Source organism: Vombatus ursinus, unplaced genomic scaffold (assembly GCF_900497805.2).
Source record: "Vombatus ursinus unplaced genomic scaffold, bare-nosed wombat genome assembly UNPS02014799.1, whole genome shotgun sequence".
Lineage (NCBI taxonomy): Eukaryota > Metazoa > Chordata > Mammalia > Diprotodontia > Vombatidae > Vombatus > Vombatus ursinus.
Genome location: NW_020954577.1, coordinates 44,992,004 through 45,005,427, shown reverse-complemented (window position 1 = coordinate 45,005,427; position 13,424 = coordinate 44,992,004). Strand labels below are relative to the sequence as shown.

General features: G+C 38.3%; 1 protein-coding gene across 1 annotated transcript in view; it reads left to right on the top strand.

The window, feature by feature from the left end:
* Window positions 1-13,424, top strand: part of LOC114050503 (cytoplasmic dynein 1 light intermediate chain 1) — a 52,789-nt gene that overhangs the window by 26,263 nt on the left and 13,102 nt on the right. Inside the window, exons 3-8 of the mRNA XM_027872254.1 lie at window positions 44-163; window positions 856-1,086; window positions 4,410-4,576; window positions 8,264-8,357; window positions 10,195-10,330; window positions 11,553-11,664. Of these exons, the coding sequence (XP_027728055.1) occupies window positions 44-163; window positions 856-1,086; window positions 4,410-4,576; window positions 8,264-8,357; window positions 10,195-10,330; window positions 11,553-11,664 (860 nt within the window). The remainder of the gene's footprint in view (window positions 1-43; window positions 164-855; window positions 1,087-4,409; window positions 4,577-8,263; window positions 8,358-10,194; window positions 10,331-11,552; window positions 11,665-13,424) is intronic.

Here is a 13,424-nt window from a genome sequence, read left to right as displayed (position 1 = left end):
TTTCTATTCTGATCTAAAATACCTTTCACAAATTTGTGTCTAGGTGAAGATGGAGCCGGAAAGACAAGCTTGATAGGGAGAATCCAGGGAAGAACGGAGGAGTGCAAGAAGGGGAGAGGGGCAGAGTATTTGTACTTGAGTGTTCATGATGAGGACAGAGATGGTGAGTAGTGACCTGATTTGTCAGTGATTTGTGTCAGTGATGTGCTTGTTAAAATTATAGAGATCTGCATTGTATTCAGTCTTCTACTTGGGTAAACTTCAAGAGAATTCTGTGCTTTACCTTAAGTATCAGGTCCACAGACTGCAGTCCTTTGGACAGGGCCTTAACTTTCTGGCCTTCCTCTGATAGTCCTTTCATTTTTCATCTCAGATGCTATTTAAAACTGAACTAGCGTCCTGTTGTACTCCTTACCTTCCTTGGTCACTCATCTAGTCTCTGATACCATTCCCTGACTTAAAAAACAAAAATTGTCTCATCACTTTAGTGAATTTACTAAATGTGTGCTTTGCACATCCTCTCTTGGGTGAATTGTAGATGAGTCTTATGTGTAAATTGGTTGGGGCACATGCACAAATGTATGCCTATTGGTGTTTGGTGATTGGGAAATAGGGAGCAGGAGGAGTCAGATAGACTGGGCCTCTAGCATGCGGCTCTTTTCAGAGAAAACTTGCTTAATGAATAGATGGTTACCTTAAAGATTCTATTTTTACTTTGACATTCCCTCTCATGGAGAATACAAAGAATGTTTAAAAATAACGTTTTTAGTTTGATGATGAGATAATTTCATAAAAGTTTATGTATATCCTAACTTTTGAAAACATTACGAAAATCTGTCTTTCATTTTGGTACAGATCAAACAAGATGTAATGTGTGGATCTTAGATGGAGACCTGTATCACAAAGGGCTCCTTAAATTTGCAATGGAAGCCAACTCTCTGAGAGACACTTTAGTTATTCTGGTTGTTGACATGTCAAAGCCTTGGACTGCTTTGGATTCTTTACAGAAATGGGCAAGTGTGGTGAGAGAACATATTGATAAGCTAAAAATTCCTCCTGAGGAAATGAAAGAAATGGAACAGAAATGTGAGTATGCTATAGAACTACTAATATAGAGTTTTAATTTTGTGCGCATACATGCTGGCATTTAGATTTTAGTCGGTGGTATTTGGAAAATGATTATCAAATTCATGGTGTACTTTTTTTTTAATCCTATTAGTATGAATAATTATTTAGATAAGGACTTTGTTCCATTATCGTAGGAAAATAAGCCTTGGCTCCCTGGTTTCAAGGTAAAAGACTAGATTTGCCAGTGTGCTTTCATGTGTGTTAAGATCATAAACTATAATTAAGGTTGTAATTGGAATTTAAATAATAATCTTTTAAAATAACTCTGCTTGCGTTTAAAGCTTAGCACATGAATTTTTTGATCTCTCCAGAATTTAATTTTAAATTCTCAACTCCATTATTATCCAATTTTATTGTGCTATAATGGTTTAAAATTGTGTTTAGTCATAGAGTCACAATCATAGAACAGACCTTTAGCTATCACTTGATCCAACCCCCTCATTTTAGAGGTAAAGAAACTGAGGCCTACAGAAGTGATGTCATCCAGCCAGGTCAGGCCTCTCCTGGGACCTGAGCTTGTGCCTGCTGAGCACCACCCCATTCTTTCAGATGTGTGCTGTGATAGTACAGCTAGCTGAGTAGTGATTTCGTTTCATAAGCTCACTTGTGTAATCTGTTACGTTAACCAGGGAGAGGCGATGTCCCAGACATTATGATTGACAGGAGCCACCCTGGTGGCTCAGTTGTTTCTGTGATTGCCTTTTCTCTTAAGGATGACTGTTTGGCTTACCCCTGTGGGCTGCAAAGGTGAGCAGGAGGGAATTGGATGGTTGCAGCTACCATGCTAATTTTGTGTATTTAGATCCATGGGATCAGCTTCCTTGGACAAGAGAGAAGAGGAAATAGAAGCCCAGAATGTGGAAGGAACATTAGCATGGCCCGGGAAGGTGCCTCTGATCCCACTGCTTAAAAGATCCATTGGGGCTACCACTGTTAAGGGGCCCCATGAAAGTCATTGTCAGACTTGGAAAGGCTTCCTGGGAGATTAAGCCTCTTGTGCCATTTATTATGAACAACTTTGAGTCAGAACAGCACCACACTGTGCTGCACTCTAACACGCACATTTATCTGATGGAGCTTTTCTCAGAATAAGATGCCAGCCTGGGGAGGAATGCACCTAGAACTTGTGTCCATTTTACACGTGAGAAAACCAAAGGGCAGGTCAGGGAAGGGAAGTATTTTGACCACATCTCAGATTCTCACCACTGTCTCCTCTATTGCATCTTGGGGTATTGGGGCAGGAGAGAGAGAAGAGAGAGGCAGGCCTGGGTGGTCTTCATCCACTGGGTGGCAGACGTGCTGCCACGTGCTGCCACATGCCCTCTGTGGGATGGAGGAGAGACAGGACCAAAGACACACCTTTTCTGTTTTTCCCCGTGGCTCTTGCAGAAGCATGGATTTTTGTTCTTGTTTTTTTGTGTTAAAAATGTTCTTTTTTTGGTACTTGTTAAAATCCGAATAAAAAAATTAAAAATAAACAAAAGTAAGTATAGTAAAGCAAAACAGATCTGCACATCAGCCATGTTGAGGAGCTGGTTATTTAGCAGTAAAAATCACTGCTGCCCACTGCACATGACTTGATTAAGATTTTGGAACTAGTTTGGAGTACTGAAAACCTCAACTGTTTCCTGGAACTTCTTCAGCTTAGCTCATTGGCTCCCCCCTCCCAATTCCAATCCAGAAAGAGGAGGAAAAAGAAGAGTAGTCAACTCCTTCCTTTTCGTCTCCTCCCCCTTTTCTTATTAGAATGATAAACTATTTCCAGAATTTGCCTTTTCTGTAGGAAATGATGTTGTAATCAGGAATAGCTCGGCTAGGAGCTAGATTTAATTAAGACAGCATCGTGGTACGCTTACTGTTTTTTAAGTTGAATTTAATTTTAGGTTATTTCACTGTAGTCTTTCCTATTAAGAATATATGAATAAACAACTCTTTAGAAGAGGTAAAACAAGTGTGTATTCTCCCTAGCCAAATGAACATATGCCTTTCTTCTGGAGTTTTCCTCACCTTGTAATCTTGAGCTGTCTTTACTTTCCTTGGAAAAAATAACAGCTCAGATTCTTGTAGAGCTTTACTGTTTACAGAGTCACCTTCCTCTCACTCATCTTGTGAGTCAGGTATTACAGCAATGAGTATGAGAAAAGAGGGTCAGAACGGTTAGGGGGCTTTGCTCCTCGTCATCCAGCTAGTAAAGGGGAAAGCCAAGACTTGAATACACGTCTTCAGATTCTCCGTCCATTGTGCCCTTCATAAGCAAGGAATCTATTTTAGGATGGGATGTAGTTCTAAGAAATGTTATCTATTAATCATTTACGGGTCAGTGGCTGCATAACTGGCAGATTTTGCTGACTGGTTTTAAAGAGCCAGTTTCTACACACAGGCTTAAATATGTGTATGTATGTATATGTATAGTTAGTGTCAGTAATCATAAAATGAATCCATACATATTTTGTTGTTATTCAAAACAATATTGCTTCTTTCTCTGAAAGTGCTATTATTTGGTGTTTATTTTTATGTTTATCCTTTCAATTATCTTGTGGAAGTATAGTTTAGAAACGGTATAAATTAGGTGACTTGCCCACAAGATTTACTATTATGAAAAACAGTCTGGTATAGTGAATAAAGACTTTGAAGCCAAGAAGAACTGGGTTCAGGTCTCACCAATGACTCATGATGGTGATGGTGATGGTGATGGTGATGACGGTGACGATCTGGATCCAACAGCTAGTATTTATATGGCACTTGAAGGTTTGCAAAGTACTTTCTGTGCATTGTTTTATCTGATCCTGACAGCCTCGCTGTGAGCTAGGTGCTACTCTCTCCATTTTATAAATGAAGAAACTGAGGCCGAGAGCAGTACAGAGCCTTGCCCAGGTGTCTACGGGCCTCTAGACTCTCAGTCTGGCACTTTGTCCACTGCACCATTAGCTGCCCCAGGCCACAGTCGAGAAAGTGCCAGTCTACACTGGTAGAAGTGACTAGTTCTTCCCTGAGAGTTTCCTATAGTGATGGAATCACAGGTCCTGTGCCCCGAGCCAGTCCCTTTACCTGCTGTAATTACAGAGACAAAACTGTTACCTCTTTTCTCCTTGCCTTCCAGTTGAATGTTGTACTTGTCCTCCCAAGAATTAATGTTATATTATCTTTATTCATTCATATCATCTCTTTTACATGGCATAATTCAAAAAAGTGATAAATATACTGTGCCCTTATGCCTCAATTTTAGTAGGAAATATAAAAATGAAACCATTATGAACTAAATTGTGTTATTTGCTTTTTAGTGATTAGAGATTTCCAAGAATACGTAGAGCCTGGAGAAGATTTCCCAGCATCTCCACAGAGAAGAAGTACATTACAGGAAGATACAGATGATAGCGTCATGTTACCGCTGGGCGCAGACACGCTTACATATAACTTAGGTGTCCCGGTGCTCGTAGTTTGCACAAAGGTTGGTGTCCATGTCAGGACTAGTGAGAGATACAGGATTCTTTTGCTTTGGAGGCGGGGGGAGAAGTGCTTTTTCGATGTGAACCTGACCCTACATAACAATTATTATAGCTTAATGGGAGAAATATTTTACAAATTTCAAATTCAAAATTAAAATTCAAAGTCTTAATCCTAGTTAGTCTTTTAAAGAGAATGTAATTTCAAAAATAACTTAAGTCATTTACTTCATTACTTATTTTTGTAACCAATAGCATTATCCTATCACAGAATGGGATAAGTATTAGTAAAATTATTTGTTGTTGTTCAGTATTTCAGTCATATCTGACTTCATTTTTCATGGCAAAGATACTGGAGAGGTTTGCTATTTCCTTCTCCAGCTCATTTTACAGTTAAGGAAACTGAGGCAAACAGGGTAAAACGACTTGCTCAGGGTTACCCAGTTTATAAGTGTCTGAGGCAGGATTTGAATTTAAGAAGATGAGTCTTCCTGACTCCAGGCCCAGCACTCTGTGCACTCTGGCGCCACCTAGCTGCCCTAGTAAAATTATACCTGCTTTTATCTTTGTTAAATAAAAATGAGCAAAAGTTAAAAACCTCAAAAATTTTAGAACCCAATTTTTTACAGTTCATGGAAAATTTAGATATAACCGGGTTAAAATTTACTTGTGCACTAATTTTGAGATAAGAATTTGATAAAGGAGTGATGTAAATAAAATTTCAGGGTGTGGGGTGGCTATCACCTAGGTTAGAGGACATATTTCTTAAGTATTTTGGCAGCATTCATTACATGCAAATTGCTCTTACTCAATGATTGATTAAAAGTAGTCTGATGGACCTTTGCTCTGAAAGACACTTAGTTCAGTTCATTTGTCATATCCTGCATTGAAGTAATAAAGCTACATTTACTTTTTGAAAAATTATGTATTTGAAATTTCCATGTCTCTTCCAGTATAGGTTTATGAACTTTTATTGTGTATCAGTAATAATATACTTAAGAATTTCAAGTCAGTGATTTGCAAATAGCTTTGGTCTTAAGAAATTTAATTTTTATCTTGATCATTTTATTTTAATTTGAACCTTTTAAAATTCTACTCTTAAATGCATTACAAGGAAAGGTGACAAAATACTGAACTATCAGTACTGAAAGATAAACAATTTCAAAATCATCAAACTTAAAAATTGTTTTTCTGTCCTTGAAGTTCCTCATAGTCATTTTCTAATGAATGCATTTTTGCTAGGTACAGTTAAAAAATTACATCACTTTTTCCCCCGTTTTATTTTTGTTAATCTTGATAGGTAAGCATTTCTAGGCAGATCCCATTTTCACCATGATGCATTCCTGGAAAGTGTGTCCTCAGTGGATCTCATTTTCCTATAAGATCAGTGTTATAATTGGGGAAAGTATTATGAACCAACTGTACGAGCCTGAAATGAATCATAGACTCATAGGTTTTTAGATTTGGAAGAGGCCTTTGAGATCATTCTAGCCCAACCCCCTTACTGCACAGATCAGAAAGTGGAGGCCAAGAGATGGTAAGTGACTAGCTAATGGCAGACCTCATTGACTTCCAGGCCAGTGTTGTTTCCATTGTAGCACACTGCCTGTTCCAGTCAGAGCTGTGAATAATTTGAAATTGTGATCATGTTCTTGTAATCCTTTTACAAGGATGAATAAGAAATGGATAAATGAATAGAATGGGTATAAATTGTGTAGTAAAACATATTGATCCCACTGTACTCTAAAGTTTATAGCATATCGGTCTAAATGTGATCTAAAACAAATAGGCTGTCATAAAAACGTTAAACATTTAATTCTTGCCCATCACTTATGGGAAAATTTGGATGGTTCAGGTTTCTTTTAAAAAGCTGTAAAGGGCGTTTTGTTTAATGCCTTATTTTTTTCTTGATAAATTTCTTTTTAACAAATAGAGCCCTTCAGAATCATTCCAGTGTTCTTAGAGCCATGATTTTCAGAAGTAACCTGTTGTTTCTCTTTGACCATTAGTTGTCATGCCTATGCTTTGGTAAACCTTTGATTAATTGAGTAAAGGTGCAGAAAACTGAAACATTGAGGTCAATAATTAAACAAAGTCATGAAGAGATTGGCCAGTTTTGAAGGGCATGAAAGGTGAGGTTTTGCTTTTATATCTAGATGGATCTTAAGTGAATTTTAGATTCTAAATATTTCTTGTGGAAAAGAAATAGTTTAGCTAACCAATTATACTTCAGTATCCTCTTTGTCTTAATCCTTACACAATCTTTAACAGATTAAAACTTCCTCTGAAGTGTTTCCCCCCACAATTTACTTTACCACATTTGTCTCCGGTGCTTAGAGGTGGACCATCAGTCCATAAGATGGAGAGCTGTAAGAGACTGTAAAGGTCCGAGGGTCATGACTTAGGACCACAGTTTTGGAGCCCATCTGAGGCCATCTAGACCAACCCGCTCCATTTTACAGAGTACAAGACTGAAGACATCTAAGGTTAAATGGCTTCACCAGGGTCACACAGGGAATGAGTTGAGAGTCTTAATTTGAACACAAGGCCTCTAATTCCAAAGCCTCCACTTTCCCTTTCCTCTTAATAGGTAGCTCTAAAGCCCTTACACGCATTGGCTATTTTCACAGTAAACTAACGACCTAAATGAGTTAGAGGTGGCAGATTTTCCTGACACTTACCAGGCATAAAGGGAGAGAGTCATTCCCAGCACAGAAACAAGAAGTGCTAGGCTCAGGCCAGCCCCAGGTGATGGCCTGTGTGTCCCTGTCTGTAGGATCACAGATGCAGGGGATCATACTCATTTATTCAATATAGATACCTGCCAGGGTTATTTATTCTCTTACACTCAACTCCCCATGATAAATTCATCTTTTAACAATGGTGGTAGCCCCAGCACTTTACAAATAATGAAGCTTTTCAGTGCCCATCAAGGACCTGGCCACGGGATGTTACGGGCCTAAACAAAAATTTGGAGAATTCTGGAATTTTTTTTTTTTTGGTAGAAGTGCTGCTGCTTCTTTTTTTTTTTTTTTTTTTTTTGGTTAGGCAGTGGGGTTAAGTGACTTGCCCAGGGTCACACAGCTAGTAAGTGTTATGTGTCTGAGGGTGGATTTGAACTCAGGTCCTCCTGAATCCAGGGCCTGTGCTCTATCCACTGTGGAAGCACTTCTTGTATACTACAATGGAAGATCATGGGGAAAATGGAATTTTTTTTTTTACTTCATCTGTCCCTATATTCCACCAACATTAGTTACCACCCCTCTATGCCTTACTAGGCCATCTTTACTTTCCATGACCAAAACTTCATTACCTCTAGGCCAACTTTTTGGTGATAAGCCTCTCCAAAGGCAGCTAGCCTGGTTAACAGACCTATAGTCTGTCTCTGGGCCCATAAACAAAGCCTTTTCTGCTCAGTACTAGAGCTTGCCTTCAGGAGCTCAGGCCTTGATGACTCATCAGCGTAGACTTTGAAAGTGGTGAATCTTATGACTAAAATTCTTTGTTTTATGCAAGCTTTATTTTGACACCTTTCCAGGAATACGTTTCATTAAATAAGGTATACATGTTGTTTTTAAGTGAATTTTTATCTTCTAAATCTTTTTTTTTTTACTATTATTTTCATTTACTGTTCTTATATTGTTATTTAATACCATCTTTTCAGCAATTTTGTAATTATTTTAACTCAACAGTGTGATGCCATTAGTGTGTTGGAAAAAGAGCATGATTACAGAGATGAACACTTTGACTTTATTCAATCACATATCCGGAAGTTTTGTTTACAGTGTATCCTTTTAAAATCTGGGATTGCATAATGATTGTATATGTACAGTAATATCCATATTTTCATTATAGAGGGAAAGGAAGTAAGTTGATTGAATTTCCCAGCGTTCTAAACTTTGAGGGGAAAGAACCCCATTTAATAGTCTCATTTAGGGTCTAATTTTCTGATCAATAGATCATCCATGACTTTTATTTCTCCCTGCCTTGCTGGGTTTTTTTTTGCTACATTCCTGCTCATTGGTTCTCTGAAAGAGAGGATATTTCAGCTAGTGAATTTTGTACTGATTAAAGACATGTATTGCTTGAAGTTGAAAGCATTGGCTTCACGGTATTTATAGTCTACTTGGGGTATAAAACATGCATATTAAAATGTAGCTTATAGTAAGTGCCAAATGAGGGATGCCAACCAAAGTCAGTTCCTTTTATCCTGATGACCTCAGCGGTCTGTGCTTTATCACTGGTAACGATATGAATTCTGAATCCAGTGCCCTTATTGAAGGCTTGGCTTTGTGTCACTAGTTATGCTTTAGAGTCTGAAGCTAAGCACTAACTGAAGCAGACTGTCCTTACACTGGTGTGCATGGAGTACTGTTTGTAGAAAAATGCAAATAATTACCTATTAAAGAAAGTCCCTTTAGCAAGTTAGGTGTTGTATTGAAAAAAATCTAATTAAAGAAGCAGCAGAATGAATTTATATTCTAAAACTCTATGACTTGTTCAGGATGAATGAGCTAGATGAGCCGGTGACCAGAGGAAGTGAAAGGAGAATCTCGAGCAGAGTAATGTCTGCTTTTTGTGATTCATTTGCTAGAAATTCTCCAGTTGTAGCTCGGAACCCTTGGCATGGCTCCCTCTGTATGATTGGATCCCTCGAGCTATCAGCTTGGAGCCCAAGGAAAATGAATCCTGAAGAAGAGTGAAGAAAGTAGAGCTGGGGAAGGAGGAGGTCACTGAAATTCTAGGTCAAAGCATTATGCTGATAGTATTCCCTTTTCCTGTTTTCTATCCCATGCCATCCCTTGTAACTATCAATTTGCCTCCCATCCCTGTAGCAAAAAATGCCATGGATTAGATTCTTGAAAATGGAATTGATTAAAGGACACTGGCTCACTAACAGACACTTTTTTTGTGTATATCAGCAGTGGTGAATTGGAAAGGTGAGGCTGGTGTTCTATAAGATCTTCTGTCCTCTGAAAGTTATCTGTACACCCGACAATTTAAGATTAAATGTTCTTCCTGCCCCCTTCCCCCCCAAAAAACCCAACCTACAACTACATATACTATACCTGAGAAAGACAAATATGGAATGGCAGCTGTAGAAGAATCAGTCTTGCTTCCCAGTTCACCTCACCTGATTGCTAATTAATTTGCAAGTATCCAAATCACATTAAAGTGCTGGAAGGTAAGGTGTATGAAATTTGAAAGTGAATGAGGACAGCGTGGGAAGATTTTTCTTAATGGTGAAGAAAACAGTGCTTCCTAGCTTCCTCCCATCACTCCCTCTCAACCCCCTAGATTTTTGTAGATAAAGAAATGTGTATCTTCCTGTCGTTTTTGGTCTAGTAATGTTGTTGTTTCTACCAATTTTACTGTTGCTTTGGGGTTTGAGAAGAAATAAAGCATTCTAAGTAGTTTACTTGATGCATCTGTTTCATATGTTATTTAGTTTATACTTAAGTAGTTTTATTTAAAAAAAGAGAAAGAGAAACAATTAGTAAAAAACCAGCATCACTACTGTGGAAGCCAATAATTATGGGTGCTAACATTCCAGGTATTGTGCCTAACACGTGTCTGGTAATTTTACAGTCTGCTCAGAAATTTCTTTAACACATTGATTTAGATGGTGCAGCACTTATTTACACTTCAGTAAAGGAAAATAAAAATATAGATTTAGTATATAAGTACATTGTTCAGAAATTATACGGATTCCCTTTTAAGATCCCTGCTGTTGTTGTGGAAAAAGATGCAGTATTTATGTAAGTATCTCATAGGTTGAAGGTACTCTCTGATATTTTTTCTTTCAGAGGTGATGATATTGATAGTGAGTTGTTTGGAAAGACCATCGTGGGAAAAACCCAGAGGCAGGGGCAGAGGCAGGGGCTGGAGGGAGGTGGGAATCAACAGGATTTTTTTGCTATGTATTAAAAAAAAAAAATCGGTTGTTCAAGAAGAGAATTTCCTTTCCCTCGAGCTGCACGGGTAGTTTGTCTCTTGCCTTTTAGTTGTTTTCCAGCCATCTAATTAATTATACCACAACATCAAAGAATTTCAGCTTATTTACATGTAACACATGTGAATGTTATTTGTATTAAAGATAGGGACTGGCCTTGTGATTTCATTTGATATTGAGGCCTCCTGGGTAAGTAAACTCCCTCTACCAAAATTGGTCAACACTTTCTCTGCCACTTTGAGTCTGAGACAGTTGCTTAGATCCCAGAGAAGGGAAGTGAGCTGGCCAGCTGGGGTCCCCGCAGCAGTCTCTGGGAATCACAACAGTCTATCGCACCACACTGCCTCTAATATTTTTATATTGCCAGGTGTGTAAGAGAGGTCTGGTGAGCCAGTGTTCCTAATGTTGTTCAGTCATTTCAGTCATGTCCAATTCTTCACGACCCCCATTGGAGTTTTCTTGACAGAGATACTAGAGCGGTTCGCCATTTCCTTCTCCAGCAAATTTTACAGATGAGGAGACTAAGGCTAACAGGTTGAAGTAACTTGCCCAGGATCACACAGCTAGGAAGCTGAGTGTTCCAGACTCCAGGCCCAAGCTCTGTGCACTCTGGCGCCACCTAGGTGCCACTTCCTAATACATACCTATAAAGGTGACTGAGGATATCAGTATTGAGTTTGAGGGGTTTATCCATTCAAGGAAAAAAAATCAATTTGTTGCTTTGAAATGCTTAAAGGCATGTATCTGAATGAGATCAAGAGGTTCCTAGGGTCAGAGCTGCATCCAGATTATCACTAATAATGATCCTATTTTATGAAGACATCTTCTATCAAGAAAACTCCTATCACTTTACATCCTGTCCCCTGTAACAAAGGCCTTGGCCATTAAAAAGAACCCAAATTTGAATAATCAGGACCATGGCAATGAACCATAACAGATTCCTTCTTCTTGTGGCATTGGGTTGGAAAAGAGGATATATACCTATATAAGTGGTTAAGAACTGATGTCTACGTAATGTTTATTTCTAGTCCAGCAGGATGGGATAATGATAAGAAAATAGGAATTTTACATGAAAATTTTCAAACGTTAAAAGCAGAAGATAGTTTTGAAGATATTATAACCAAACCACCTGTCCGAAAGGTAACTTGATTTTATTATCTGTTTTTAATGGAAACGGCCTCAAAACGAATGTGTTGGTGTTTTACATAAAGAAATGGGACTGTAGTCCTTCCAGGAGTTTGCTTGCTTGTAAGGAAGGACCTTTTCTATTTATTGTAGCTCTGATGACTAATTGTAATTATAACAAGGGTAAATTGAGCTAAAATTGAGCTCTTAGATTACTTAGCTTTGTAGGGGTTTTGCTTTTAGCCTATATTTGCTCACAAATGTAAGCACATATTCACATTTTTATAGTAGTGGAGAGTCATATGGTACTTATTTCATACCATTGGAGATTGAGGGTTTTATAAGCTTCTCAATCCTTTCCTGCCCAGAGAAACCAAGAACCGTTCATCCTCTATCTTTCCTTTCCCACTTTTAAGAAGTTAGTTGTGCATTTAAAGGATAAGATCAAAGATCTAGAGCTCAAAGAGACCTTAAAAGTTATCTCATCTCCATCCCTTCTAGTTTACAAATGAGGAAAGTGAGCCCTGAAGAGGGTAAGGTATTTGCTTAGGGTCACATAAGTAGTAAATTGCAGCACCAGTGTTTGAACCCAGATCCTCCAAATCTAGCATTTTTTTTTTCACTGAATCCATACAGATCTTATAAACAGTTCAGTAATTAGGCAGGCCACAACGATTCATATAACTATGATAAGTAGTTCTTAGGATCTTTGAAATTTCTTTACTGGAGGGTTAAGTAAGGGTTTATTGAGCATAGGTAGGCCTGCTGGCCTAATCATCACTTCAGTAGATTACGAGATTCTTTTAGGGAAGAATCCAGTTTTGGGTTGGAAGACAGGAACATGCCCTATTTTGTTGCGTCTCTGCAATAATAAATGGTGAAGGTGGCTCTGTGTGGTGACGGGGCTGGCAGAACAATGAAACTTCCTGCCTACCTTTTATCTGAGCCAGCCTTAAAATGTAGAAAATTGAAAAATTAAAGGGGGCTTGAAGCCATCATGGATTCAAACCAGATGACCTTTTCCTGGTCCTTGTAGCTCTGGGATTCTGTAGTTCTTTAAAACACAATTAAGCAAACGAAAACTTAGGAAACCCAACTTAGGCAAAAGCCTAAGTGATTGTACCCAGTCTGCTTTAATGCCTGGGAATGGGGCAATGATGAGCTGGCTGTGACTAGGAGGATCTGAGTTCCCCCCAGTAGAATGTAAATACTTTGAAAGCAAAGACTATTTCTGTGTAATTTTTTGGTTTTGGCTTTCTTTTTGTTTTATGTTTGTTTGTTTCTTTCTATTTGTTTGTTTGTTTTGTAGTTCTTTAGCCCTAACTCCTAGCATAGGGTCTGGAAAAGTTTTTAAAATAATAATGTTGGGGGCGGCTAGGTGGTGCAGCAGATAGAGCACTGGCCCTGAAGTCAGGAGGATCTGAGTTGAAATCCGGCCTCAGACCAAACACTTGACACTTACTAGCTGTGTGACCCTGGGCAAGTCACTTAACCCCAATTGTCTTAAAAAAAAAATAATGATGATGTTTTATACATCAGACACCTGAATGTGTCTTGGACCAACTAGCAAACATTTATTAAACTCCCACCTAATATAGTAAATGTTTTGGGAAATGGGGGAGAATATAAGAAAAGTAAATAAAGGTTATTTTCCAGGGAGAAAGAATTATCTAGGTCCATATACAATAAGTAGCATACATGATAAATGAAAATTACTTAATATCAGTTGTGTCAAACTCAAATAGAAATAGGGACCACTAAACCGTGTATAACGA